We start from the raw sequence: 24,252 nt of genomic DNA, 5'->3' as shown, positions 1-24,252 counted from the left end.
TAAAAGGGATAGCATCTGCGATACACAAAGATCAGTGACACATGCACACATGCGGAAAAATAGACCAATTAACACCAACACTCGCGGAGTGCCAAAAATATCAGCACCGGGCACGTCATAGAGCGCGACAAGTAACCTCGCGGAGCCATCGTCAAAACCGAAAATACAGGACGTGCAGTAAGTGGCACAATCCTTTTCATTCTTTCCCTCTACCTAAGGCTCTTTCGCCTTAATTACAGTATCTGTCGTAGAGTCCCTCCATGAAGGCAACGTAGGCATCCTGGTCCTCCCGATTACCCACTGCCATTAGTGGGTGGCGGCTATGTTTGAGCTGAAGCACTTCTACGGCGGGGATCTGGGGGCAATCCGCCTTTACATTATCAATCAAACGTTGCGTAAGTTCGTTGGGTACGCGCGTATCCTTCACTGACATTACAAACGCTATCGGGCACCGCAAATGAATCTGGTTGCGGTCGTACTTGTAAGCATCTTCACCACTGTAATCGCAGAATGTGCGAAAGAACCAAAGTACAAAAGATGGAAACCAACATGAAGATTCGATCACATTATGTAGTGTGTCGAATGCCGCCTCAACAACAACAAGAGAAACATAAGTGGCCAACTCGGGGGGTAGTTTCATTGCTGTGTAGAACGTGGTCGTTGCACCGCGACTGAAACCGAATAAAACAAGATGCAAGCGAAGAGGCCGTTCCGGCGTATAGCACCGGGAGTCCATATCTTGGAAACTGTCCTTGTTAGTCCCAGTTGCTACAGTTCTTTTATGCCCCTCAATGATGCGAACCGCCCGCCGGATCTCACGCAAGCAGGCCGCTTGATCCCGTTCCCCAGCCAGGTTTGTCATACCCACACGCGAGTAAGAAAAGTTAATGGGTCGCACGGAAAAGAAAAGATCGACCAAGCACCCCTTTAACATCAGGACCCAGTGAATAGGATTGAGGCTACACCTGTTGTAAACAAACTCATCCATCTCTGGTGACGCTATAACATTGTGAAGCAGACGAGGCGACACAGAGCACGTTGCATGGGTCAAAAGAGGTGGATCCTCATCTGCCGTCAGCACAAACCTGTCGGCGTCCCCCAAAAGAGAACTGGATTCCGCCGCCGCATCACCGTTACCTGCAACAGTCTCAGTAGGGCGCCAGCTACATGCATTTTTAAGTACATCAACGCCGTCCGGACCAGTGTAACGAGAGATGTGCGTTCGCGATGTTGTTATACCTGGTGTGGCCACAGTGATTATGTTGGGACGACGCGGTGGGTTGCTTTCGTACGGCGTGTAACGAGGCAGCATGGCATCCGACTATACACTTAATGGAGTTCAAAACACACAAGCAACAATGCTTAACAAACCGTAATGTCAGCGAAGGAGGGCAATAAGAGGAGAGGCATCCCCCTCACTAAAGCTGATGTTATATGCGAAAGGGGGAAAATAACGGCAAAAAAAAACAAGCAGTAATCGGGCACAAGTGTTCAATGAGACAAAGAGGGAGGAAAGCAGCACTATTTACTTTCCTTTATGAGTTTGCACTTATTTCTGTTTGTGACAGGGTGCCCTAGTACAACTCATCAAAGTCATCCAATGCAGCTAGAGCTGATTGAATTTGGTCACGTTGCCTCTTCTCCTCCGCCTCCACGGAAGCGCCCTCGCCATCGTCGAGCTCATCATAATTTTCCTCGTTGTTGTCCACATCACTGTTATCATCGACCACTGTTGTTGCTCCCTCAGCCGCAGCTGCCTCCCCGTGGGCACCTCCTGCCGCTGGCATCCCAACTCCTCCGAAGGTGGCGCTGCCGCTTGCGTCCACCTTCATGCTGTCTGGATCAACACCAATAAGTCGAAGCAGCTGGCCAGCACGGGTCGATTGACGCTGTCGGCGCCGCTCCGCTAATGAATCCAGAAGAGGGTCCACACGCCGCCGGAAGGCAATATACTCATCAAGCTTCTCTTCAATCTGCTCACGTATCATGTCTTGCACCTCCTCAGTATACTTTGCGGGCGTGAAAAATACGTCATAACATTCGCTGGGGACCTCAGCCTCGTTTGCATCCACTCCCTGCACACCAGAAGCACGCAAAAAGAAACGCGAGGGGTACATTACTTCCATCTGCTGCAAATCGTCGTAAAGTCGTAAAGCCTCAAGCACCTCACTCCTTGTGGTTGTCAAGAGTCCGTTGCTCATCTTGTATTTTTCTTCAATAGCGGAAAGGTGTTGTTTCTGCTGGGCGATATCCTCCTCAACTATCTTCAACTGCGTCATCTTACCAATCCGTTCACGCTCCATCGCAACACTTACCCGCTGCTCCTGATTCTGCTCCCGCTTCGCAGCAGTAAGAACACTATGAAGGTTTGCAAAGGTGGCTGAACGCAGCAAACCCCCTCTTTGCCGTTTACCACGTGGTGGTTCTCCACTAGTTGCGGTTTGTTGCGCCCCATCCGCAGTGGCCTCAGCCGCGGAAGGAGGCACCACCTTCTTGTCGACTCCTGTACTACCATTAGTTGAGCATTCGCCTACTCTCGAAGTGAGTTCTTCCAAGCTTGCTTGAATTTGCAACCGATCCCTCTCGAGACGTGTGAGCAGAGACTGCAAACTGTTGAAACCGCGGTCAATAATACGTGCACCTTTACGCACCCTTTGGTAACGCCGCACACACCACTCGACGTGTTGCCGTATCATATTGCGTTGCTCAACTGTCAGAGGTTCGGGGTAGTCCTCCACCAATGAGAGAGTTGCGGTGCCAGACGGATCTCCCGCCATTCCTTCAGCATCCCTCTCACGTAATGCCTCAGCAGTGGCGTCACGAGCAGATGGTCGCTCCAGAAGTGACTGCGAGTCCACACCACGCTTCCACCCTCCAAGTGCTGTGTTATGTGCGGAAACCGATTCCAAGGGGTAATTTACCGGAGCCGGCAGCATTTACCACTCGCCAACCGCAAAGCGGAGTTGTGACTAAATGAATATGTTCCCTCAGCAACACAACAAACGAAAAGTAAGCTAAACAAATAAACAAACAAGCAAACAAGAGGCAACCCCTACAGAAGCCACGAGCTTACATTGGAACCAAGGGAGAAAAGAGAGAAGACGACGAAAGAATAGGAAATGTGGCGGTATGAAGCCTAAGGAGGAAAGGGAGACGATAAAGTAAACAACCAAATAAAAAAAGGAATTCAGAACATTGCATCTGCTCGCGCGTGCGCACACACACACTCCTTCCACAAAAAAAACACACAGCAAAGCATATATACATGCACATGCACATAACGTTCTTCGTTCACTCCATCTCGTGTCTGATGTTTACCTTCGCAATAATTATAATAACGCATCAACCCCCTTTTAAAAACGTTGCCGCTCTCTATGACCAACTAGCCTTTCCACACATATAATCTCCCAATATAATGGCTGGTGGTAGCATGTTACTCTCCTTTCCTTCCCTTTTATTTTCCCCTCTCCCGTTGAGAAAAGGGTTTAAGGAAAGAAAAAAAGCCTAAGTATAAAAGCATGTCTAACAAACAAAAAAACAAAACACACTTGAATGGGGGAAAAAATCGCCACCCCCCCCCCTCAAAAACAAAAACAACCGGGGTGAAGATGTTCACAATATGGACACAACTATATTCTTCTTTTTTGCGTACAGGTAGATGTGACTCCTCCAGAAACCGTCAAAGAAAATAAAAGGGATTAGGACCCAGCTGAAATGGAAACCGGGTGTCCTCTGTGATACAAACGAAAAACAATCATTGAATATTTAATGGGGGCACTTCGAGTCATTTGCTCAGTTGGCCATTACACGTACAGAGAGATTGAGAGTGTGTAAAACAGTAGCAGTAATAATAATAATAATAATAATAATAATAATAATAATAATAACAATAACAAACAAAAAAGATTTTGACCTGTACTGCGACACCCTTCGCTCGCTCATGCAACGATGCGTATGCTATGTGAGTGTCCACAAACTTTGCACGAACCACAAATCACATGGAGGAGAATATTGCAAACCTTTCTTGTGCACATTGCGCCAGCTGCACCCACCTGATTCACTTCACTACACGAAGTTACTTCCTCCATCATGCATTCGAGATGCGTTGGACACAATAATAGCAGATTCGAACAATTACACAAACAGACGCGTACATGTATATTAATGTACGTAAATGCATCCCGACATCCACACAAAATAAAACAATTCCCATCTACAGCAGACACCACTGGAGCACTCCACCTGCTCTACTCAGCGGGGTCATCGTCGCGATACCATTCGTCTTGCTCAGGATCGTACCACATCTCATTTGTTGGATCATAGAATTGGCAACTTGGAGGATGGAAATACAAATTCTCCGCATCCGAATAGTAAAACGGGGTTCCCTCCGTACGCACCCATTCGCCCTTCGGCAGCACTAATGCATTACCCTCATCATCCAATTCTATTTGCTGTGAGCAATTTTGCGCGGGTGGAGCTGAGCCGGTTGGTGGGGCGTTTGTCTTCTCCGCACCACTGTTATCAACTCCGTTTCCTAAAGGTTTTGTTGGGACTGGTGTGGAATTCACCTCAGGTTCAGGAGGTGCGCTGCCCTTACTTTCTACGCGTGACGTCTCTTCATTTGGACCATTTGCTCGTCCTTCAACTTTCGTAGAAGCCGAATTCGGTCCTCCTCGAGGCGGCGGAGGTCTTGAGGGACCTCCTTGTCTTACTTTCGAGTCTCCACAACCCATAACTTTCTTTCGTGTTTTTCTTTCTCCTAAAAGCTACAGTACGTTTCTCCCCTCCCTCTCCCTTTCTTTGTGTATGAAATGAGCGTCCGTTTGTATGACCCGCTGGTTTCTCCCCCTAATCCGGCCTTTGAGCTGCCTCTTCTCTCAGAGATATCTCCTCTTCAGATAGGGCAATATAATATATATATATATATATATATTATAATAAAAATAACTGGAGTTGGGGTTTCTACTTGCTCGGCCTTCTACTCCGAACTGATTTAATTTTTATTTTATTTTTGTCTTTTGCTTTCCCCTCCTCCCCACAACCGTTAACGTGTGATTCTCTCAAACGAGCCCTCCACACACGAGCGGAGCAATCGAAGCCGCAACTCTCCGGTTGGATGTATACTTTTTGCTTTCTTTCCTTAAAGAAAACAACTAATAAACAAATTCAAACAACCCCTCTATGAATCTGTCGGTTCGACGCAATGTGTGTGTGTGTGTGTGTGGGTGTGCGTGTGTGTGTGTGTATGTATATGCGGTAAAGAAAATAAGAAGACAAGAAAACAACAACAACAGCAGCAAAAACTAAACCTCGTCCGTTGTGTTGGGCCTTCTAACCCTTCTACTTTCCAATATGTTTCCTCGCTATTTTCGTCTCCTCAGCCTTCGCCTTCCAGGAGCAACAAATATATTACTACCGGATACAAATATTATTACGGCTAGGCACAGCTCTGGACTACGTAAATATGTTTGTGTCTCCTTCTACTTTCCCTCTGTGCACTAAAAGAAAATGAACAAAAAACTTCCGCAGATATCCCCTTTAAGTGACAATGTAGCGCTGCCTTCAACCAACCAGCTGCGGTTTCCCTTCTTTCTTTCTCTCCTTTTATTTCCTCGCTACCTTCTATATATAAATTGAAAAACAGGTTAAAACTTTCTCGTCCTATGTTTTCACCAGGTACCTCTACGTCCAAGGTGAGTCACAGGAAAGAATCAATGCGAAGTAAGAATATATCTTCCTTCTTTCTTTTTTTTCTTTTTGCTCTTCTAAAAAGTAAATAAACAAAAACAAATAGTAAGGAAACAAAAAAAAAGCAAAAAGAGATCAAAGGAGCAAGTGCATGAAAGATAATGTACAACATCAGAGCGGGGGAAAAAGAGATAAGAAAAACCAAAGGAAAGGAATAACTGAAGCTACAGTAAAGTGAGTAGCGATAAGCAGATGTAGTGGCAAAGGAAAAAAAGGATTGAATGTATGTGTTGAAACGCGCAGAACTGTGAACTCGTATGAAGAGAAACATATTTTAAATCGCTTCACCCAACATCTCTGAAGACTTTCCATATATCTACATGTGCACAGTCACATACAAATACTTCATCCTTTTTCTTTGCTTTCCTTTTGTCTCTTTTCATGATATGATTTGATAACACTATGCAAACAAGGAAAAAAAAAACAATTTCACTTTACTCTTATACCAGCCCTATTCCTGGTTCGCTAAACCCTACGGAATGCGTGACAAGAAGTAAGGAGCCGAATGCAAGTAGAAGTTGCATCACATCCCTTACGCCGTGGTAACCTCAGAAAGGAAGTATTTGTACATGCCCGCACGTAAAGGGTCAGCCGTAGTTAAGTGAGCACATAATTCTTGCAAGCATTTAATGCAATCATCATCACCATTAACGTGCCTTCCTTGTGGTTGTAGGGCAGCCCATACTTCACGTGCCAGTTTTAACGCCGACTGCCGATCGCTAATCACATCACTGCTGTTACCGTCGTTGCTTTTTTTGATACTTGTGAGTAGAGACGTGGCAAGATGTAAATAAGGCCAATATGTTTCCATATCCTCCCCTAAACGCCGCTCCTCCCCTACAAGATCCAGACAAACCTCATCCAGTTTCGCTGTGATATCAATAGGAACTGCTGTTGAGGCAAAAGGCAACGCTGTCAACTGCTTAGAGGCGTGTATGAGAAATTTCGCGTAATACCACGCTGATTGATCCAATGGGTCACAATAAATGGCGGTAGTGAGAAGTGTCAAATCCTCCTCCAATTGCCCCCAAGCCTGCGAAAGCATCCCGTCACGGAGATTGTTGTCTGCCTCCTCTTCCCGCCACTGACGCTGCTGCAAACGCCGAAGTGCACCCTGCATAATAAATCCTCGCTGGTGCCAGGCGCTGTAATTGGAAAAGTTTCGCCGAACAGCTGCCGACGTAAAGTTCAATTCTTTTACTTCTGTTGGGGTAAAGAACAAATCACGCGGTCGATCAGACTTGGCACTGCCATTCATGTAAGATGCGAACTCCCTTTCTTTAATCCCCACAACTGCAGGTCCGAATTGAATGGAACTCTGTACGAACAGATCTTCCATTTGTCCCAATTGATACATTACCCACCGCCGGAACTCCCATGCATGAAAATTCCGCTCATCCATTGCGAGTAAAGCGTCACCTTGCCGTTTTTCCTTAAGCAGCGCTTTCGCCCAAAAAATAACCTCCTCCGGAAGATCGAATTCACCCGCAGCCGCACATTCCCCCAACTGACATCCCGCAGGGGCGGCAGGTTTTGAACGCTTCCCGACGTTTCCCAGTGCGGATTCTGCGAGGCGGCGCAGTTGCATAAATACCCAGCGTCTGTGCACAAATGCCGCATACACTTTGTAATCGCTCTGAATTATACTCGAACTGAGCTTCAGTTCCTCGCTTAACCAATCCAGTTGTGTTTTTACTACCGATTGTTGCCGCTTCTCCTCGCCTTTTACCGCTTCAGGTGCTGCAACGGTCTCACAAGCAGCAGCTTCAGGCATCTTCCTCCACAAATCCAATAATACTTCACGCCTATAATTAAACATCGTGTATGCTTCTGCATTTTTAGTCAACAACTCCGCTAGTTGTGGAAGAATCGATTCCTCATATACACGCCTGCTTCGCCGCTCAAGTAATGAGTCATACAAGGTTGTAAATTGCCGTATTTTTTCCAGTTGTTGCTCCCGCGCCTTCTCCCCGATGTTGTGTGGTCGTACCTTTCGTTGGTCATGCATCCCTCACCAAACAGGGATTTAATTAAATAAATATATATATATATATATACTCAGCACTGTTGTATGGAAATATATGAAGGAGGTGAATTCAGTAACGCATGAAATATTTTCGCTACAACACAAACACACCGACGGGTTTCCGGAATGTAAGTACAGTAGTTGGTAATGAAAATCCCACTAACAAAATAGGGAGAAAATTTTTGAAAAAAAAAGAAAAGAAAAGAAAAGAAAAAGAAAATCAACCGTCACGTCCCCTAACTTAATTCTTTTGTTTGGTTTTCAGTCACCCAAACAAAACTCACCCGTCAGGTGCCAGCTAATATCTGCTGTAAATAATGCCAATAGCCACTAGACAAAAATAGGTGACAAATGTATTTTCTTCTTTTCTTTTCCTTTTCTTTTCTTTTCTCTTTTTCTAAAAAAAAAAATTTATTTAGCTCTAATGAAAGGCAAAAGACAACACAAGGAGAGAATGAATATAAATAATAGTTGAAATAAAAGTGACGTGGTGGGTTTCCCTAAAGCACAAAACCATGGACACAAATAAATTCCTGCAAAGAAAAAAAAAAAGACTTCCAACAGCTCACCGAAACAAGAACCACCAAAGAAAAGGAGAGAAAGAAAAAAAAAAAAAAGAGGCCCCGCCTTTTCCCCTTTTCATGTGTGTGTGTGTGTGTATGTAATGTATGAATATGAGTACGTGTGTGTTTCCTTCTCTTTAGTTCCGTTATTATTTTTTTTTAAAAATAAAAATAAAAATAAAACTCTATTATTTTCTTTCTCTCCTTTTCTCTTCCTCATCTCTTTTTTTTTTTAAAAAAAATCATCGTTTTGGGATAAAAACTGTGGAAGAAACCCGCTTTGACGAGTAGTAATAAGCGCAAAAAAAAAAAATAATAATAATAATAAATATATTATAATAATAATGAAATCCGGTAATAACAATAGTAACGGTAATAGTACTAATTTTAAAAAAGAAAAAAAGAAAAAAATTAATACTTGCATAGGTGTAGACATGGCAGTTCATCTTAACACCATCATTCAAGAGAATGGAGGAAATCCCCCACACACAAAAAAAAAAAAACCGTTACTCTCTGTGTCACTTCCTCCAAAAAAAAAAAAGAAAGAAAAGAATATAAGGTTTAAGTACCGCTATGATTTTTTTTTAAATTATTATTCTAAATTCTTCTCTTTTTCTCTTTTTTTTTCCTTTTTTGATCCTCTCTTAACTAAAGGAAAAGAAAATGTCTGAATGTATTTGCGCAGTAACGCAAATCTGTTATGCACGTAAGACCGAACACATGTCGGTGTGGAAACGCATAAAAAGGAAATAAAACTTAAAGAAAAAAAAAAGCAAAAGAAAAAAAAAACATCCACTGATGGATTGAGAAAACCTCGGCAATCCGCATTCGTGCCGTCATTATTCTCCTATTCGCCTGTTCTCCCTCTGTTTCCTCTTTTTGTTTTTTTTTTTCCTGGTCGCGCGCGTGCGTGTTTATTTTATTTTATTTTTATTTTTATATTTTCTAATGGTGGTGGCGGCCTTTTAATTGTCTCATATATTCTTCTCTCTTTCTCTTTCTTTTCTTCTTTTTATGTTTGTTTGTTTGTATTTATTTCATTTTTATTTATTTTTTTTTCCCCTCCCCCTCCACCTCCCTTTCACTTCTTCACTTTTATTTCATCTATCTTCTTCATTTATTCCCTCATATCCTACATGCATGAAGCAGGAGAAGGAAAAAAGGAAAAGAAAAAAAAAAGAAAATAAAACAACGAAATCAATAACTCATAAAGCTATGACGGATTAAGAAGTGCACAAACTCAAAACAAAAAAAAAATGAATACATAAATCTCTCAATCTTCCACGAAAAAGTCGAAGCGTTACAACGAAGCCAAAACGTCACATATATATACATACGCATACACACAAATAAATAAATAAACAAATATATACAAAAAAAAAAAGAAGAAAAAAAAAGAAGAAAAAAAAAACGGCACGTCAGCAGCAAAAATAATAATAATAATAATGGGCAACGGCACAAGGGCTTGCCTCTGCGAAGCGGTGACAGTGCATAAAAAGAGAAAATAAAATAACAAGAATAAAACTAACTTTTTATTTCCTGGGTTGCCGACACGGGCCCCAGAGAGTTACCTTTATTATTTTATTTTATTTATTTATTTATTTGCTTACCTATTCTTTGTATCCCTCTTTTTGTTTGTCGTTACCAAACATTTCCCACCACCACCCCTCACACGAATCGCATTTACCCCTTTTAAATATACAAATACATATCATTATTATCATTATTATTATTTTTTTGTTTGTTTTGATTTTACGTGCCATCTTAATGCCACACAGTAACGTGTCTTCGCTCATTAAATACACTATTGTACGTACATTTTAATTATCTCATTCATTCATTTATTCATTCGTTTGGCGTTTTCTAAAGATATTTTTAAACATATCCCTTATATCATTACTTAAATAAAATTAGAGGCGTAAAAATAGAAATTAAACAAACAAAAACACAAATTGCATACAGAATTCCCCAACTCCTCAGCAGTGACCCCACACTAAATTGCGAAGGCGCAACATTTCAAATTCATCACAACACATACAAATACATATATTTATATATTTATATATTTATTTAAACACACACGCGCATTTGTGAACAGCACATCTTCACATGCACATACATGTAAATAATGATGATAGAAATAAAAAGCAAGTGACTGAGAAGGTGACCAAATAAAATAAATAAAATAAAAATAAGTAAATAAATGGAAAAAAAAAAAGTTGAATGAATGAAAGGTGATGGAATGCGCACGTAAAAAAGAAGATGTAAACGAATTAAAGAAACATATATGTGTTGTTGTTGTTGTTTTTTTTTTTGCTTTTGCTTTTTTATTTTATTTATCTTTATGTTGCTTCGCCTCCTTTCATATACACACGAAAATGCGTATCAAAGCCGTAGCTATTAAAACTATTCACTTATTGGTTTGATAATTTATTTCTTTGATACATACATTGAAATAATAATAATAACAACAACAACTTTAATAATAAAAATAACACAGTTAGAAATGAAGTAATAAGATAGCAATGTGGAATATACCATAAATACACGAAAATAAAACATGTAAATGTAGAAAATAAGTATGGTGAAATGAAGTAAACAACAGAAATATATAAAATAAAAATGGAAGTAACCAATGGAAAGGCCCATCATGACGTCAGGAAAAAAAAAAAAGAGGTAATTCATTCATTCATATTTTTGGGGGGGGAGAAGGAGAGGGAAGTTATGGTAAACAACACTACGACGCGGCGATGAACATAATTTTTTTATTGTTTTTTGTTATTTGTTTTTGTAATAGAAAAGGGAGAAGGAGTGGAAAGACCAAAAAAAAAAAGAAATAAATAAATAAAGAAGGGAATGGAAACGAGCGGACGTGAAACATGGAGGGAAGTACCGCAGAAATGTAAGAAACGAAAATAATAATGAAAGGAACGAATAAATAGGTCCCGCGTCTGCTCACTTCAGTTCCTCACATCAACTCCCCAAATTATCTTTCCGCTTTACATTCACCGTTATTTTGTTTTATTATTATTATTTTCTTTTTCTCTTTTTTGGTTTCTCGGATCTTCTGTGCCTTTTCTTCTTGGAGGGGTTGGTGGCCTTCACGTGTCAGAAAAACGAAATCACGCTAAACTGTAAAATAAAATAAATAACAATAGCAATAACAAACATGACAAAAATAAAACATCTGTACAAGGAAACTACTTTTTTTTTCTTTTAAAAGAAAAGAAGCGGAAAGCGAGTCCCAGCTTCTCCAAAGTAAAACAAATGCATATAAAAGGGAAGCACATACATGTAAACATATACATACAAGTATTTGTTATTGGTTGATTCTCTGATAAATCGATAAACTCATGCCACGAACAAACCAACAAAAGTAAAAAAAAAAAAAAAGAGCGTATTGTGTATGGGGGAGGGAAGTACACGATCAAAAGAAATAAACAAAAAAAAGGGGGTACTCACCAGGTGAAGATTTAAATTTATCTACTAATCCACCACATGAATATCTTTCCGGAAATAATTAGTCACAGCACAAATACATGTCACCACCACGGCTAAAAGTAACACAAACATATGTGGAACGAACGGGAGAGCGTATCAATAAGAGAGGGGAAGGGAGGAAAGTCCACCCAAAGTCAAATAAAATAAAATAAAGGAACGGAAACAAAAACAAAAGGACTAAAGGGGGATCAAAAGCTGCAGCGGCCAAACCATGCAGAATCAGATCTGTATAAAATACGGTCCCAAAAAAGTTGTGTGATCATAACAGTCGAACGTTATCGAGCGCAGCAGGCAAAAATGGAAATGGCAGCGAAGGTAAATAAACCTTAAAGCAATGCCACAATAGCTTTTAAGAAGGATAAGGGAAGACCCAAGAGGGAAAAAGGAACTGAATAGATTGTGAAATAGCATCCTAGGCACTACGAGGTAGTGCATCAATACCACACCCGTGTTCTCGCCACGTAATACCGGAGTTGACTGGCACTGCAAGCACGTGCACGAGCCCGTTCACCTATAATATATGCTTTTCCTCAATCTCCACCTTTCCTCACCACGATTCGCTTATAATCCAGCAGCCTTCACAGACGCATTTGTGTCATTTAAACTACGATCAAATCTCCCGCGCCTAGACACCGGTCCCGTGACGGCTCCCGGTCCTTCACCTCACAACCGAGAGGAGCCTTCTCGATGTAGGCCTCTACTTGGCGCTCTACTTCATCCATGTACGCTAGCCAAATGCGACATTTCAGGAGACGATGGAACCGTCGCTGCATGCGGCGGAAGTTCACAAACCCTGTCTCTGTTGGGCGGCGGAGGTAAATTGTCAACTTCTTCTTATCGAACTGGAACTCAATGTCAACAAGGGTAACACCAGCGGCGGAGGTAGACTTGGATATAAACCCGTTAACAACACGCAACACATTCGGCAGAAGCTCGGTTTCCTCATCTCGAAGGGCAGAAAGTTGTGCAATATCCTCCGATGTGGCAAGACGGAGGACTCGTGGGAGACGCATGCCATCGTCAGGGGGTTGAGCGTCACTTCGAGCAACGCTACAGGAGTCCAACACCGCCTCCTCATGAGGGGTATCAGACGCACCCGTAGTCGTATCGTCAACAGTGCTCGAACACCCTCCCGCTTCTTCGGCAGCGTCAGCCATCTTTACTTTCATGTGAAGCAGCTGGTCAACGTCTTCTATGGCATACACTTGCTGAATGGTTCCAATGTCCTCGCCACGGTCTCCCTCCACAATAACAACTGCGCCAGCCGATAGATTTGATTGACCTGTCAGATAGCCTTTACATTGATGTTTTCCCTTGACGATAACGACGAACCCTAATTCTTCCTCCTCATCCAATTTCTCATTGTCTACACGGCACACCGAAACGGGTTCCTTCTCCAAGTGCGATGACGACAGGGACATCATGGGCGACTGCGTGGGTAATTTTCCGCCAACACTGCGCAGTGTGCAGTCCACATCATTTCCCCTCTTTACCCTCATTTCAATATCCTCAGGTGCGGCAAAAGTTGACGAGCAGTACCCGCAGCCTCCATTTTTGCCCACGGTGGGCAAACAAGAAGGAAGAACGTGCGTGCTTGAAGGAAATAGCATGTTCTGCCTCTTGCAACTGTGCATCTCCATTGCCGTACCAAAGGACGGGAGTATTGAAGAAAGACACATCTTCCGTGGCACTGCATTGACTCTCGCGCAAACTGCCGCGTGGTGGCTAACACGTTGCTTAATGGCAACCGTCAGATTATGATCCCTTACGGTTCCAACTTGCACAAACGATGGTTTGGTTGTCGGCGGAAGCCTGAGGACATTTGCCGGCCTCCCCTTATTTTGCCGGGTACCCCTCATTTCCCCAGTTCCATTCGCCTTTCCTTGATTGCCTTGGTTTGGCTGCATATCGTCAGCCTCTTCGCACCGCCTATGAGACACATCATCGCCGCTGAAATCGCTGGAATCATGTGGACTCAGAAGGTTTTCATGCTTGTGTTGTATCCCAGAATCTGAATCCATCGCTACTGAGAGCTCCCTTTGAGATGGAGGTTCACACGAGGGGACTCTAAACCCATGGAAGCTTTCCTCCGCATCGGAGTTTCCCCCTTTAGGAGTTGGAGAGGCGCCCGCGGCCGTGCTGGCCTCTGTGGGAGTGTTTTCCTCATAACTTTGGAGATGAGGTGCCAGTTTCCGTGCACCACCTCCCCCCTCACCACTAGCCTCATTAGTGTAGCAGTGAAAGTTATTCCCTGTGTGTGAACCGGATGATGAGGCGGCAGATGTAATGTCGCTATCGCTGCCGGCCATGCGGTCATGTGACTTACCGCCATACTCCGTAGCGGTTACACTAATTCTACATTCGATGTGACCATCCGTCGGCCGTATGCCGGCCTCCGTTCCAATTATCGTGTTGGTACTAAAGGATTTAATCGGAGTCACCGGAACGTCGAAGGGTGCGTTTGCGTCGGCCGATTCTAAAATGGGTTGTAACTTGGCACTCATTCCTCTTCCCCCCCCCTTTTTTGTTCCTGTTTTGTATTTAAAGGAGACTCCGTCCACGCTTCTGCCTGTTGTTAATTTGCTTTCTCTTTCCTTTCGTGCTCCTTTTTTCCTTGTTTTTTTTTCTTTCTTCCTGTTGTCAAAGTCTACCTTTTCCTTATGCCGCCAATTTCATCCACCGAGGAAACCAGCAACGTCAAATAATAGCTGTGTCAATACTAACAGCGGAGAACTATATATATGGATATATGTTTTCCCCCAAGCCCCTTCTACAGATGGTTGTTTCCTCACTTTTGTCTTCTTTTTGAGGCGGCAGGCGCTCACGTCGAGGAGAAGTAATCAAAGGAACCCTAGAGGAAATAAAACAATGGAACCCCTTCTTTTTTCTACCTGTTCACCACAATCCAGCGCCGCAGCGCAAAATACGGAGTAAGCTCTCCTTCCTCTCCTTCTCCCTATCGTAATTCCCGTAGTCGCACGAGAGGTATGCGTATGAGTTCACTTCGTGTATAAATGTACTCGTGCTGTGGTTGGTGGTTATGTTATCGTACAACGACAAAAAAATTAAAAAACGAATAAACAACAAAATAAATAAGTGATAAAAAAATAAAGAATCCACGCGCGTGTACGTGCGTGCGTTTATTAACCTAATCACAAATAAGGAAGAGGTGTCTTTCGTAAGTATTGTTTTTCTGTTGATTCTCCCTTGTGTGTGGCTTCAAAAAACAAAAAAACAAAAAAGCAATACTAGTAATGGTAATGGTAACAGTGTCGCCTATTTAAACTTCGGGCTTATATACCCTTTTCTTTTTCCCTATTGTCTTCCTTTCCCGTGAGTATTATATATGCCTTCGTTTGCAATGAGTATCCACAGAAGAGGCAAACAGAGAAGAAGAATATAAAGTAATATAGAAAAAAAAAGAAGACTTGGATAGGTAGAAATCACACAAACACATCAGTTTAGTGCAGTATAGTTTGATAGAACCACCGGGGAGAAACTCCTCGCCTATCGTGTTCGCCTAATTGGCAGCAGAATTGGAAGGCAGTAAACCCTCAGCATATGCCCGCCACCGAAGCCAGTGATAATGCAAAAGGTGAAAAATTACAAACATATTACAACCGCGTAAAAACTACGTTAATAACAATAACAATAGTAGCAACGATGAGAAATAGGGGGGGTTTAGACCAAAAAAAAAAAAGCACAAAAGCCTCCGCACATGAAACCATGCCACAGGGTGCGTCACTGGATTGATGCAGTGGTATACCCACCGGTCAGCAATGCCCACGCGCTTTAGCCATGCGCGCAACCCCTCTAGTGGTGGCACGTGCACAACTTCTCCACTTACCCTCTGCATTTCTCCCTCAACTTCTCTAAAGTTAAACGTATGCAGGGGCAGTTTTACACGCTCCCTTCCCCTTCACCGCAGCCTTACAATAGCTACCTCTTTGCCGTCTCCTCCCGGAACCCCCACGTGCCCCATCGATGAGCGCTCGCAGCCAACGTGGAAGATACGACAGCAATACATATGAATCGCAACTCCCTGTACTGTGCGCTCCACGGCGCCGCATCCACCGCCAGCAGAACCGCGATGCAGCACCCACAGCCAGGCTTCCACTAGCGTACAACGTGCAGTAGAGCCACTCTTCGGTGCTCAGCGGGACTGTAGACATGAAGCGCCCCCCGTACTGCACGATGCACACTTGCAGAACCGCGATCACAGCTACAATCAGCAGCAGCAAACGGCTACTACCCCAGTTCTCAAAGAAACTATCCTCCTCATGGAGAAGACGGGCGTTAAAGAAGTTCATCACCTGCATCAGTACGAACACATTAAAGACGATAGAAAGATGTTTCGGACACAAATAGTCAATAGGCGGTCGACTCCGCCGTTCCACTTCACCGGTACTGCTATCGCCGAACAACCGGTGTCCGGCCAACAACATGTAGATTTGCACAACGAATTGATAACCACCCTGCACCGCCACCTGAAACAACATACCCGGAAGTATGATGGGCGTGTCTCGTGGTTCAGGTGCCCGATCAAACAGACGCTTCTCCAAAGGCAACTCTGTTGCGAGAGCCAAGGAAGCCAACGTGTCCATGATGAGGTTGAGCCACAGAAGTTGCACAGGTTTCAGGGGCAAAATATTGCTCTCATTAATCAGGGCGCCGCAAAAAGCGAAGACACACGCAACGCAGTTTACGGTCAGCTGAAACTGTAAAAACTTGCGTACATTGTCCCTGACATTGCGTCCCCACATGGTTGCCTTCACCATCCCGGCAAAATTATCGTGAAGAAGTATGATGTCGGACGCCCTCTTCGCCACCTCACTACCGCTATTCATGGCAAAACCAACGTCGCTCAGCTTTAGCGCAGGGGCATCATTCGTGCCATCGCCAGTAACGGCGATCACAGCGAGTGGATCGTGCATTTTTAGCAGCTGTAAGACCCGTTTCTTATCAAGCGGAGTTGCACGAGCCAATACGCACAACTTCGGAATGTAGTTGACGAGGAGATCGGTGTCAGAACAAGCACGAAACGCGGGGCCGTCCATAGCATAGCCATCGTTGATCAACGTACTGATCGGTGGTGGAGAAAAGCAATTACTTGTTTCCCCGCCCACCGGGTTCAGCAACCCGCATCGATAAGCAATGTTAATGGAGGTAAGCAGCCCATCACCTGTTACCATGATCACACGAATACCTGCACAGATGCTTGCTCGTACTGCTGCGGGGACTTCAGGTCGAACCTCTTCCTCTAATGCAACCGCAGCCAAAAAGTTGAGCGGAGAGCTGGAAACTTCCAGTGGCATGATGCGCCCCTCAATCGGATAAACAACGGCGTACGCACAACACAAACTCCTGAGGCCTCTGCAACCAAATTCTTGAATGATGCTCTGAAGAAATTCACGTGACTCGGTGTTTATTTCCACCAAGGCGCCGGCGGTTGTGATAAAATTCCGACAGTTACTTAATATCGCCTCTGGTGCCCCAACAACATACTGACGGAGTTCACCAGTAGGAAGCTTCAGAATTGTAACGCTTTTTTTCTGTACTGATGTAAAAGGGAAGCGGACACAACGCGATCCGTCGCACATTTGCTGCGCTAGGCGGCCCATGTCGTAAACGAATGGCGAGGAAAAGTCATCGCCGCATGAAACATACAAATGCTGAGCAAGTTGAAGCAGGGCCTCCGCCGTTCGGTTCACCGGCCGGCCTCGAACAGGATCCAACGCATTGGAAACCACGCACTCCATCAGCAAACCGGCGGTTGCCTGAGAAGACGCCACCACAAATAACCCGGTCCCACTTTTATTCCATCGACCGCCCTCGACACAACTACTTCCATCCCCTCCGCTATCATTTGCCGTGTAAACCTTCCCTTCAAAGAGTACTCTGCTTAGTGTTGCATGGGGAGATGTAAGGGTACCAGTTTTGTCCGTACACAAAACCGTTGCACTGCCCATTGTCTCACAGGCCGCCAAATGTCGAACCAAATTGCCATCCCGCAGCATGTATCGCATAGAGTATGCAAGCGATATAGTCACTGAGAGTGGCAATCCTTCCGGTACGGCGACAACAATTATGGCAATGGATGTGGTCAGATTCTCAACAAAACTCATGACGAAAAACGGCTTTCCCATGGCTACAACCTCGTACACCTCCTTGAGAAAAAGAACCACAAATGTAAGGACAGCAACGGCCAGTCCAAACTTTCCTATGTGATCTGCCATAACACTTAAATGTTCCTGAAGCGGTGTCACCTTCTTTTCCGTATCTCGAACGGCCATGGCAATTTCCCCCGAGAAACTTTTCTCTCCCACAGCGCAAACGACAGCAATCGCCTCCGACGAGGCCTCTAAAACGCTAGAACCACTGATCAAAAAAGGATCAGCTTCCAAACTTTTCACAACCTCTTCACTCTCGCCTGACACACAACACTCGTCACAAACGACATAGTTACCACCAAAGAGGATGGCGTCAAAGCTAAGCTCCATTCCTGAAGATATCTGCACAACATCCCCAACAACGAGATCCTCACTAGGCACCTCTCTGGCAGCCAGGCAAAGTTCCCTAACCATCGCTCTGTCGTCCAATGTGTCATAACGCCATACAACGATCGACTGCCTTGTTCCATCCTCTTGCAATAAGACATGTGAAAATTGCTTCTGCTTGTTGTAGTTGTTGAGCGCGCCAAGCGTGACAACAACCGCCACAGAGAAGAGTATAGCTGCCCCTTCAACCCAGCTGGGGCACATATTCCCCCCTTCCTTCTGATGATAGGAGGTCAAGTGACCGAGTAAAATTGAAAACAGAGCCGCACCGATTAGCAGCTGTAGGATTTTGTCCTCCTCGATGGACTCTTTCACGAGGGCTCCCACGCTTTTATCTCGAGGGCGGGGCAGGCGGTTGGCACCAAAACGACACCGTCGCTGATGTACAGAATCCGACAAGATGCCCCCACGCAAGCCACCGCCGCCCCGCCACGTCGGTTCCCCGTCGTAACGGACGCCGAGCAGCTTCAGTAGCCCTTCATGGCCACCAATTTCTATACCGAATCGTGGAAGCTCTTTTTGCCCAATTATCCTCGCTAGGGAAGAATTGGTGAATGATGGGGAGGCGCCGGTAACATCGGGAGACTCATACTGAAAACTCACAGCACTGCTCTCCCCACGCATACCGAACAGGAGAAAAAGATATCTAAACAAGGTTAAACGGACAAAGCAAAAAGGGTTGCGGGGGGATATCGGGAGCGTTGGTCACGTTAAGCACCTGGATTTTGTCGATTGACGCGTGCACACGCAAAGAACACATCGATATCAACGCGAATAGACGTGCTTACACCAATTTTTTTTTAAAATGTAAACGCTTGAGCAAATGCGGGAAACACAGCACTATCATGTCACCCTTCTGTAAATTAAACGAAGAATTTCGAAGGGGACACTGGGTCATATTTCAGCAATCCTTCCATACCGCCGTCACCACCACCTCCACCGTCAACACGCGCCACACCTGGTTCTCGAATACGCGCACATCGGCAAAAACAAGTGTGCCTCACACCCTCATGTCTACTTCTCCTCTGACATTCTTCCGTACTCTTTCCTGAGTTCAGCCTCTTCTTCAGCCTTGAAGTCATTCTCCACGCCAAGAAAGGCTCGTAACCCCTCAATGGACTTCTCAGACAAATACACAGCCAGTTTGGCGGACGCTAAGTTCAGCAACTCTTCGTAATTCAGCAATGTCGCCAACTTTACCATCTGTACCGTTGTAATTTCATCCCAATCTTCAATAAACCGCTTGTCAAAAGAATCCAAGTAGTCCACTAGCGGAAGCACCATGGGCCGGGGAATCTCAGGCATCACATTCCTGCCGTAACCCCCGCCACATGAAAAAGTAGCCCTATGTTCCCTCGCAACAGGCTCAAAAAGTACTGTCGAACCTTCAGCACCCCCGTTTGGTGGGCGATAATCATATCTATACGTCATGTGAGCACAAACCCGTTGCAAGAGGGATCCAGTAGCGTGAGTAAAAGGTATCTCAATGGCTGGTATTACGACCTCCTTGTCCACCACGAGACCCTCAAAAATGTCGGAATTGCTTACATGTTCCACTCCGCTTTTCCCCTCCACCACAGTTGTGTTGGGTTCCCTCCCATCCAGCAGATCGCGGAGGAGCAGCGATGCATGAGTCGCTGCTGTGCGGCTCACCGTCGCTCGTTTGCCGTCTGAGCCGATCAGTACAACTAAATGATTCACCATTCTCCCTAAGTCAACGGTTCGGTAGGGACACTTAACTCACCGCACACTTTACCTGAAGGGAATGGGGTAAAAAGTTACAAAAAAAAAGAGTAGATGCAATAGACCGACTAGTGCCTTTTGACTGTATTGATGCAATAATACTTAGACACCAAGTACACTCACAAAAAATGCACACCGGGGAAGCATATAAAACTATATGTGAACTTCATTGTAGATGAATTAATGCATACCTGGTGTGGATGTGATTCAATTGTAATTTGACGCGCGGTAAAGTGCCGAACCGAGAGCACTCTCGTACATAGGTTGCATTCCATATAGTCAACGCTATGCTTTAAAGAAACTACTGAACAAAAAAGGTGCCGTTTACCTCGTGGTTTACCCTCTCTTCCAATCACAACGAAGTTAACAAGAAATTCCCCGCATCACGTTTTATTGTCTACCTTCCCACACACTCTCGAAGCTGTTATTTACGATGTGTGGTACCCCCCCCCTCTGCATAAAGATCAGTTAATTTTTGTCTTCCTTGCCAACCACAAACGCAACACAGCAATGCATTCCAGTACACATAAGAGCACGAAAAAGAAGTCTGAAACACTCACGCGAAGGCTATTACAAAAACATGGATCATCCCCATTCATGCGGCCTACAACCCTCATCGCAACTATCATCAAAAAGGGTTATATCAACTACATTAGCAGGGGAATCCACAGCGAGGCGACCGTGGTTCTTTTGGGAACTCTAATAGACACGGTGATAACTTCCATATTCCCCCGAGAGTGGTTAAAAAGGAAAAAAGGGTTTATCACAAATCCAACGGCACACGAGACGCGTGAAGTAAAATAGCTTCAGTTGAATGATTCGTACAAAGTTCCTTGGCATCGGCGAGTCCTCGGCTATTGATAACGGTGATGGGTAAGAGCACATTTCTTACTCATTTCATCGTCACCAACATTCTCGCTCCTACGAGCTTTTCCACTACTCCGTGTTCGACTGCGACTCAAACTAGGACTGCGACTACGGCTGCGATCAGAGTTGGAGGCAGAGCTGTAGCTGTACCAAGAGCCACGGCTAGAGCTACGGCTTCGCTTACGGCCACGAGTTCGGATTCGGCTCCGCCCTCGACTGCGATTTCGACTTCGACTTCGACCGTGAGCTCGCCGGCGCCCCCGTCGCCCGCTGCGGCTGCGGCTGCGAACTCGGCTTCGGTGTTGGCTGCGGCTCCGGTCCCGCCTTCGAGCTCGTCTGCGGCTTCGACTTCGGCTCCGACTCCGACTCCGCCCTCGACTGCGATTTCGGCTTCGCTGCACGCTATCGTAGCCTCGCTCAGGGGATCGGCTAAGGCCTGCGTCGTACCCATAATTCATCCCCTGGTGACCAGGGGCTAGGTCCCTTGAAAAATGTTGTATACTCCCCAACCCTACAAGATTATCGGCTATGCCATTTGCACGTGCCACAGCAGCGTTCCACCTCCCGTTGGCTGCCGTATCAGCTGGCTCGACGGAATACTTTTCACAACGAAACGACCCACCCATCTGAAGCAAGTTACTTGGAGTTATGCTTAACTCTGACTCAGTGTTGAATGGAATTGAAAGCTTCTGCTCCACCCCAGGCCGGTCCTCGCGCACAAACAAACGAAACCTAAACTCCACTTCGTCTGAGTTTGGGCCTGGTTTTACGAGCTCGAGTAAGGAACCGTCGAAAGAATCAACAACGGAATTTGCAGCCTCCGCATCCTCCACTTCCACGACGGCATCAACCCCCCAGGCCCCATCCCCGCCCATAACCCCATCGGTACAACCAAGTAATCTCGGAGGAAACATGATAATGCCCCGCGGGAAGCAAGTACCACGCAGAAGTTTAAAAACAACGTGGGTGGAGACACCAGTTGAGTGGCAACCACCGTGCCCGCCCTCGTGTAGACCCTTGCAGCGGCCGAGCAAGCACACAAATGTCACGCGCAAAACAATACGTCCCCCACGATTGTGTTCTCTCGATTTCCCATGGTAAGAACTGCACTGGGGGTCACTATGATTCTTATTATCACAACCCTGGGAAGGAGTGGCGGCAAAGTCTCCTCCACCTCCCAGGTAAGAATCAGTAACGCGATTATAATCAACAGTCTCGTCCCGTCCCATTCCGACAACTTCAGCCCGCTGTTGACCCCAACCCAGTAATGATTGTGAACATGAGTCGGTGCACACTCGCCGTCTCCACAAGCTGTCATCACTACCTGACGTATTGGCTCTCCCACTGACTTCTGTTCCCCCCGCACCCACAGCGCAACTCATCGGGTGAAAAACACCTTCAACTAACAAACGATCAGTACCCAAGAACACATACCCACGCAGCAGCTCTACCCCGCTGTGTGGCTCCTTCTCGTGCAGTATACGCTGAACGATGCCTGACAAAACAATTTTAACCCCCTCTCGCTCGCGGAAAAATACCATCGCCTCGCTTCCACGGTCGGGGGGCTCCGCACCCCCTTCGCCATCGGCACCCCAAAAGGTGGTTTTATGTGAGCCATTGGGCGTTGCGAAAACAATACTGGCGGGTGAAGCGGCCACTGTCCCTTGAAAGCGCCGCAAGAAGAAAGCACGCAAAAAAGTATCCCCCTCCTCCTTAACAGATGGAGCACACCAAACTAGTAAAGCATATCCATTCAACACTGCATCTGACGAATACTCCATCACTCTATTTCATAATAGAAGGAGAGAGCGAAGAGGAAGGGAACACTGAGAAATGGTGAAGGAAATCGAAGAAAAGTAAGTCAACTAAAAGATGGGAGGAGAAAAGTGGCAGCTATTCGATAGAACCAAGCAAACCGCCCAACTGTTCCCCCTAACCTCTTTCCCTCGTCACTATTCTAGAATGAATGCAACGGGATAGCGAATATCAAATTTCCCTCACATATACTGCGTGTCGCGGGTTCCCCAAAGGGCGGGCGCGTAGAGTCCTAAACGAATGCACGGCGCCACATCCCAGCAAACCAAAAAAGACGAAACAAGAAATATTATTAGAACCGCTATTAAATAACAAATGTTTAACGCCTGAGCGCAGGCACGGCAATTTGCGCTCACGAGCTTATCGCTACGTTGCCACCGAGCTGATAAACATTGATTTAAAAAGAAAATAAAAGTGTGGGAATTGTTGCACACGAAAGATTGTTTAGGAGGGTATCCACAATAGCGGAAGGGGGAAGCGCGGCAACCGACTGAGGACCCCTCTACATGTCTCGGTTTTCTCCATAAGCTTTCATTAGGTCGTGGTGCAGACAGCAGTATTATTACCCTTTACTCGATAGTTAGAATATATACAAGTATACACGCGCTTCTAGAAGGGATAGCAGAAGCTTCGGCCCGACGTCGATCAAGAAGAAAAAAAAAGTGAGCAGTTGCATAGCCATAAGGATTAGGAATTTTGCACTTTGAAGTGTTTACGAGCTACCAAGATCACAGAACAGCAGCGGAAGAAAGGTAATTTCCGAGCGAAGAGGGATAAATGACCGAACAGCTTTGCAGCACCATATGTCACACGATAGACCTTCACGAGGCGCAAGTGAGGGTAGTGGTGGCGCCACGCACCGACTCCCATTTCAGTGTCTGGGAAAGCAAAATGAAAAAGAAAATAATCCACCCAACTCTATCAATGCCCTCAACTACTGTGCTGCACCGTATCCAGATCATATTATTGCCGTGAAAACAACTTCTCAGCGATACGCCCCGCCATTCGGCACGTCATATTATGCTTTGTCCCTCATGCTAGTGACACACGAGGGCACTTGAAGATGAAAATAATGGCTAGATAATGAAAAAGAAGCACTTTCCTTCAGTCTCACAACATTCCTCCTAATGTTTCTCTCTGTGAAGCTCCCATTTAGCGTACAATGCGGATAAGAGGAGCGCAGAGATGCAGGGACAGGCAGTAACAGATTCAAACCGAACAGCAGCAAGCGGCACAACATCAAATGAGAGAAGCAATGTAAAATCAGCGTTTTCCCCACACACATACCCTGTTTCAACACACAGCGCTACATGTAAACACCAGTATCCGAGCACAAAACACACGCACACACAAAACAAAGTGAAAACCATACCTTAAAAATACGTGTGAAGTGCCTAAGCGAAAAAAAAAAACTGAGAGATGAAATGAAATG

General features: G+C 45.2%; 10 protein-coding genes across 10 annotated transcripts; 1 reads left to right on the top strand and 9 right to left on the bottom strand.

The window, feature by feature from the left end:
- Positions 1-229: 229 nt before the first annotated feature.
- TbgDal_X14070 (hypothetical protein, conserved) lies at positions 230-1,312 on the bottom strand (the record flags this gene model as incomplete). The annotated part of the gene is made up of 1 exon (XM_011780271.1): positions 230-1,312. The coding sequence occupies one exon, from the start codon at positions 1,310-1,312 to the stop codon at positions 230-232; it is 1,083 nt and encodes a 360-aa protein (XP_011778573.1).
- A 262-nt stretch (positions 1,313-1,574) lies between these two features.
- TbgDal_X14060 (hypothetical protein, conserved) lies at positions 1,575-2,936 on the bottom strand (the record flags this gene model as incomplete). Its single annotated transcript, XM_011780270.1, has 1 exon — positions 1,575-2,936. One exon carries the CDS (start codon positions 2,934-2,936, stop codon positions 1,575-1,577), a length of 1,362 nt encoding a protein of 453 aa, XP_011778572.1.
- A 1,311-nt stretch (positions 2,937-4,247) lies between these two features.
- On the bottom strand, positions 4,248-4,733 carry TbgDal_X14050 (hypothetical protein, conserved; the record flags this gene model as incomplete). Its single annotated transcript, XM_011780269.1, has 1 exon — positions 4,248-4,733. The coding sequence occupies one exon, from the start codon at positions 4,731-4,733 to the stop codon at positions 4,248-4,250; it is 486 nt and encodes a 161-aa protein (XP_011778571.1).
- A 965-nt stretch (positions 4,734-5,698) lies between these two features.
- Positions 5,699-6,019, bottom strand: TbgDal_X14040 (hypothetical protein, unlikely; the record flags this gene model as incomplete). The annotated part of the gene is made up of 1 exon (XM_011780268.1): positions 5,699-6,019. The coding sequence occupies one exon, from the start codon at positions 6,017-6,019 to the stop codon at positions 5,699-5,701; it is 321 nt and encodes a 106-aa protein (XP_011778570.1).
- A 261-nt stretch (positions 6,020-6,280) lies between these two features.
- TbgDal_X14030 (hypothetical protein, conserved) lies at positions 6,281-7,756 on the bottom strand (the record flags this gene model as incomplete). The annotated part of the gene is made up of 1 exon (XM_011780267.1): positions 6,281-7,756. One exon carries the CDS (start codon positions 7,754-7,756, stop codon positions 6,281-6,283), a length of 1,476 nt encoding a protein of 491 aa, XP_011778569.1.
- Positions 7,757-8,681: 925 nt separating this feature from the next.
- On the top strand, positions 8,682-9,008 carry TbgDal_X14010 (hypothetical protein, unlikely; the record flags this gene model as incomplete). Its single annotated transcript, XM_011780266.1, has 1 exon — positions 8,682-9,008. One exon carries the CDS (start codon positions 8,682-8,684, stop codon positions 9,006-9,008), a length of 327 nt encoding a protein of 108 aa, XP_011778568.1.
- Positions 9,009-12,437: 3,429 nt separating this feature from the next.
- On the bottom strand, positions 12,438-14,342 carry TbgDal_X14000 (hypothetical protein, conserved, (fragment); the record flags this gene model as incomplete). The annotated part of the gene is made up of 1 exon (XM_011780265.1): positions 12,438-14,342. One exon carries the CDS (start codon positions 14,340-14,342, stop codon positions 12,438-12,440), a length of 1,905 nt encoding a protein of 634 aa, XP_011778567.1.
- A 1,374-nt stretch (positions 14,343-15,716) lies between these two features.
- On the bottom strand, positions 15,717-19,019 carry TbgDal_X13990 (calcium-transporting ATPase, putative; the record flags this gene model as incomplete). Its single annotated transcript, XM_011780264.1, has 1 exon — positions 15,717-19,019. One exon carries the CDS (start codon positions 19,017-19,019, stop codon positions 15,717-15,719), a length of 3,303 nt encoding a protein of 1,100 aa, XP_011778566.1.
- A 390-nt stretch (positions 19,020-19,409) lies between these two features.
- On the bottom strand, positions 19,410-20,099 carry TbgDal_X13980 (hypothetical protein, conserved; the record flags this gene model as incomplete). Its single annotated transcript, XM_011780263.1, has 1 exon — positions 19,410-20,099. The coding sequence occupies one exon, from the start codon at positions 20,097-20,099 to the stop codon at positions 19,410-19,412; it is 690 nt and encodes a 229-aa protein (XP_011778565.1).
- An 893-nt stretch (positions 20,100-20,992) lies between these two features.
- On the bottom strand, positions 20,993-22,786 carry TbgDal_X13970 (hypothetical protein, conserved; the record flags this gene model as incomplete). The annotated part of the gene is made up of 1 exon (XM_011780262.1): positions 20,993-22,786. One exon carries the CDS (start codon positions 22,784-22,786, stop codon positions 20,993-20,995), a length of 1,794 nt encoding a protein of 597 aa, XP_011778564.1.
- Positions 22,787-24,252: the final 1,466 nt, after the last annotated feature.

The sequence above is a fragment of the Trypanosoma brucei genome, chromosome 10, assembly GCF_000210295.1.
Source record: "Trypanosoma brucei gambiense DAL972 chromosome 10, complete sequence".
Lineage (NCBI taxonomy): Eukaryota > Euglenozoa > Kinetoplastea > Trypanosomatida > Trypanosomatidae > Trypanosoma > Trypanosoma brucei.
Note: the sequence above shows the minus strand (reverse complement) of the source record. Positions and strands in the feature narration are given on the sequence as shown.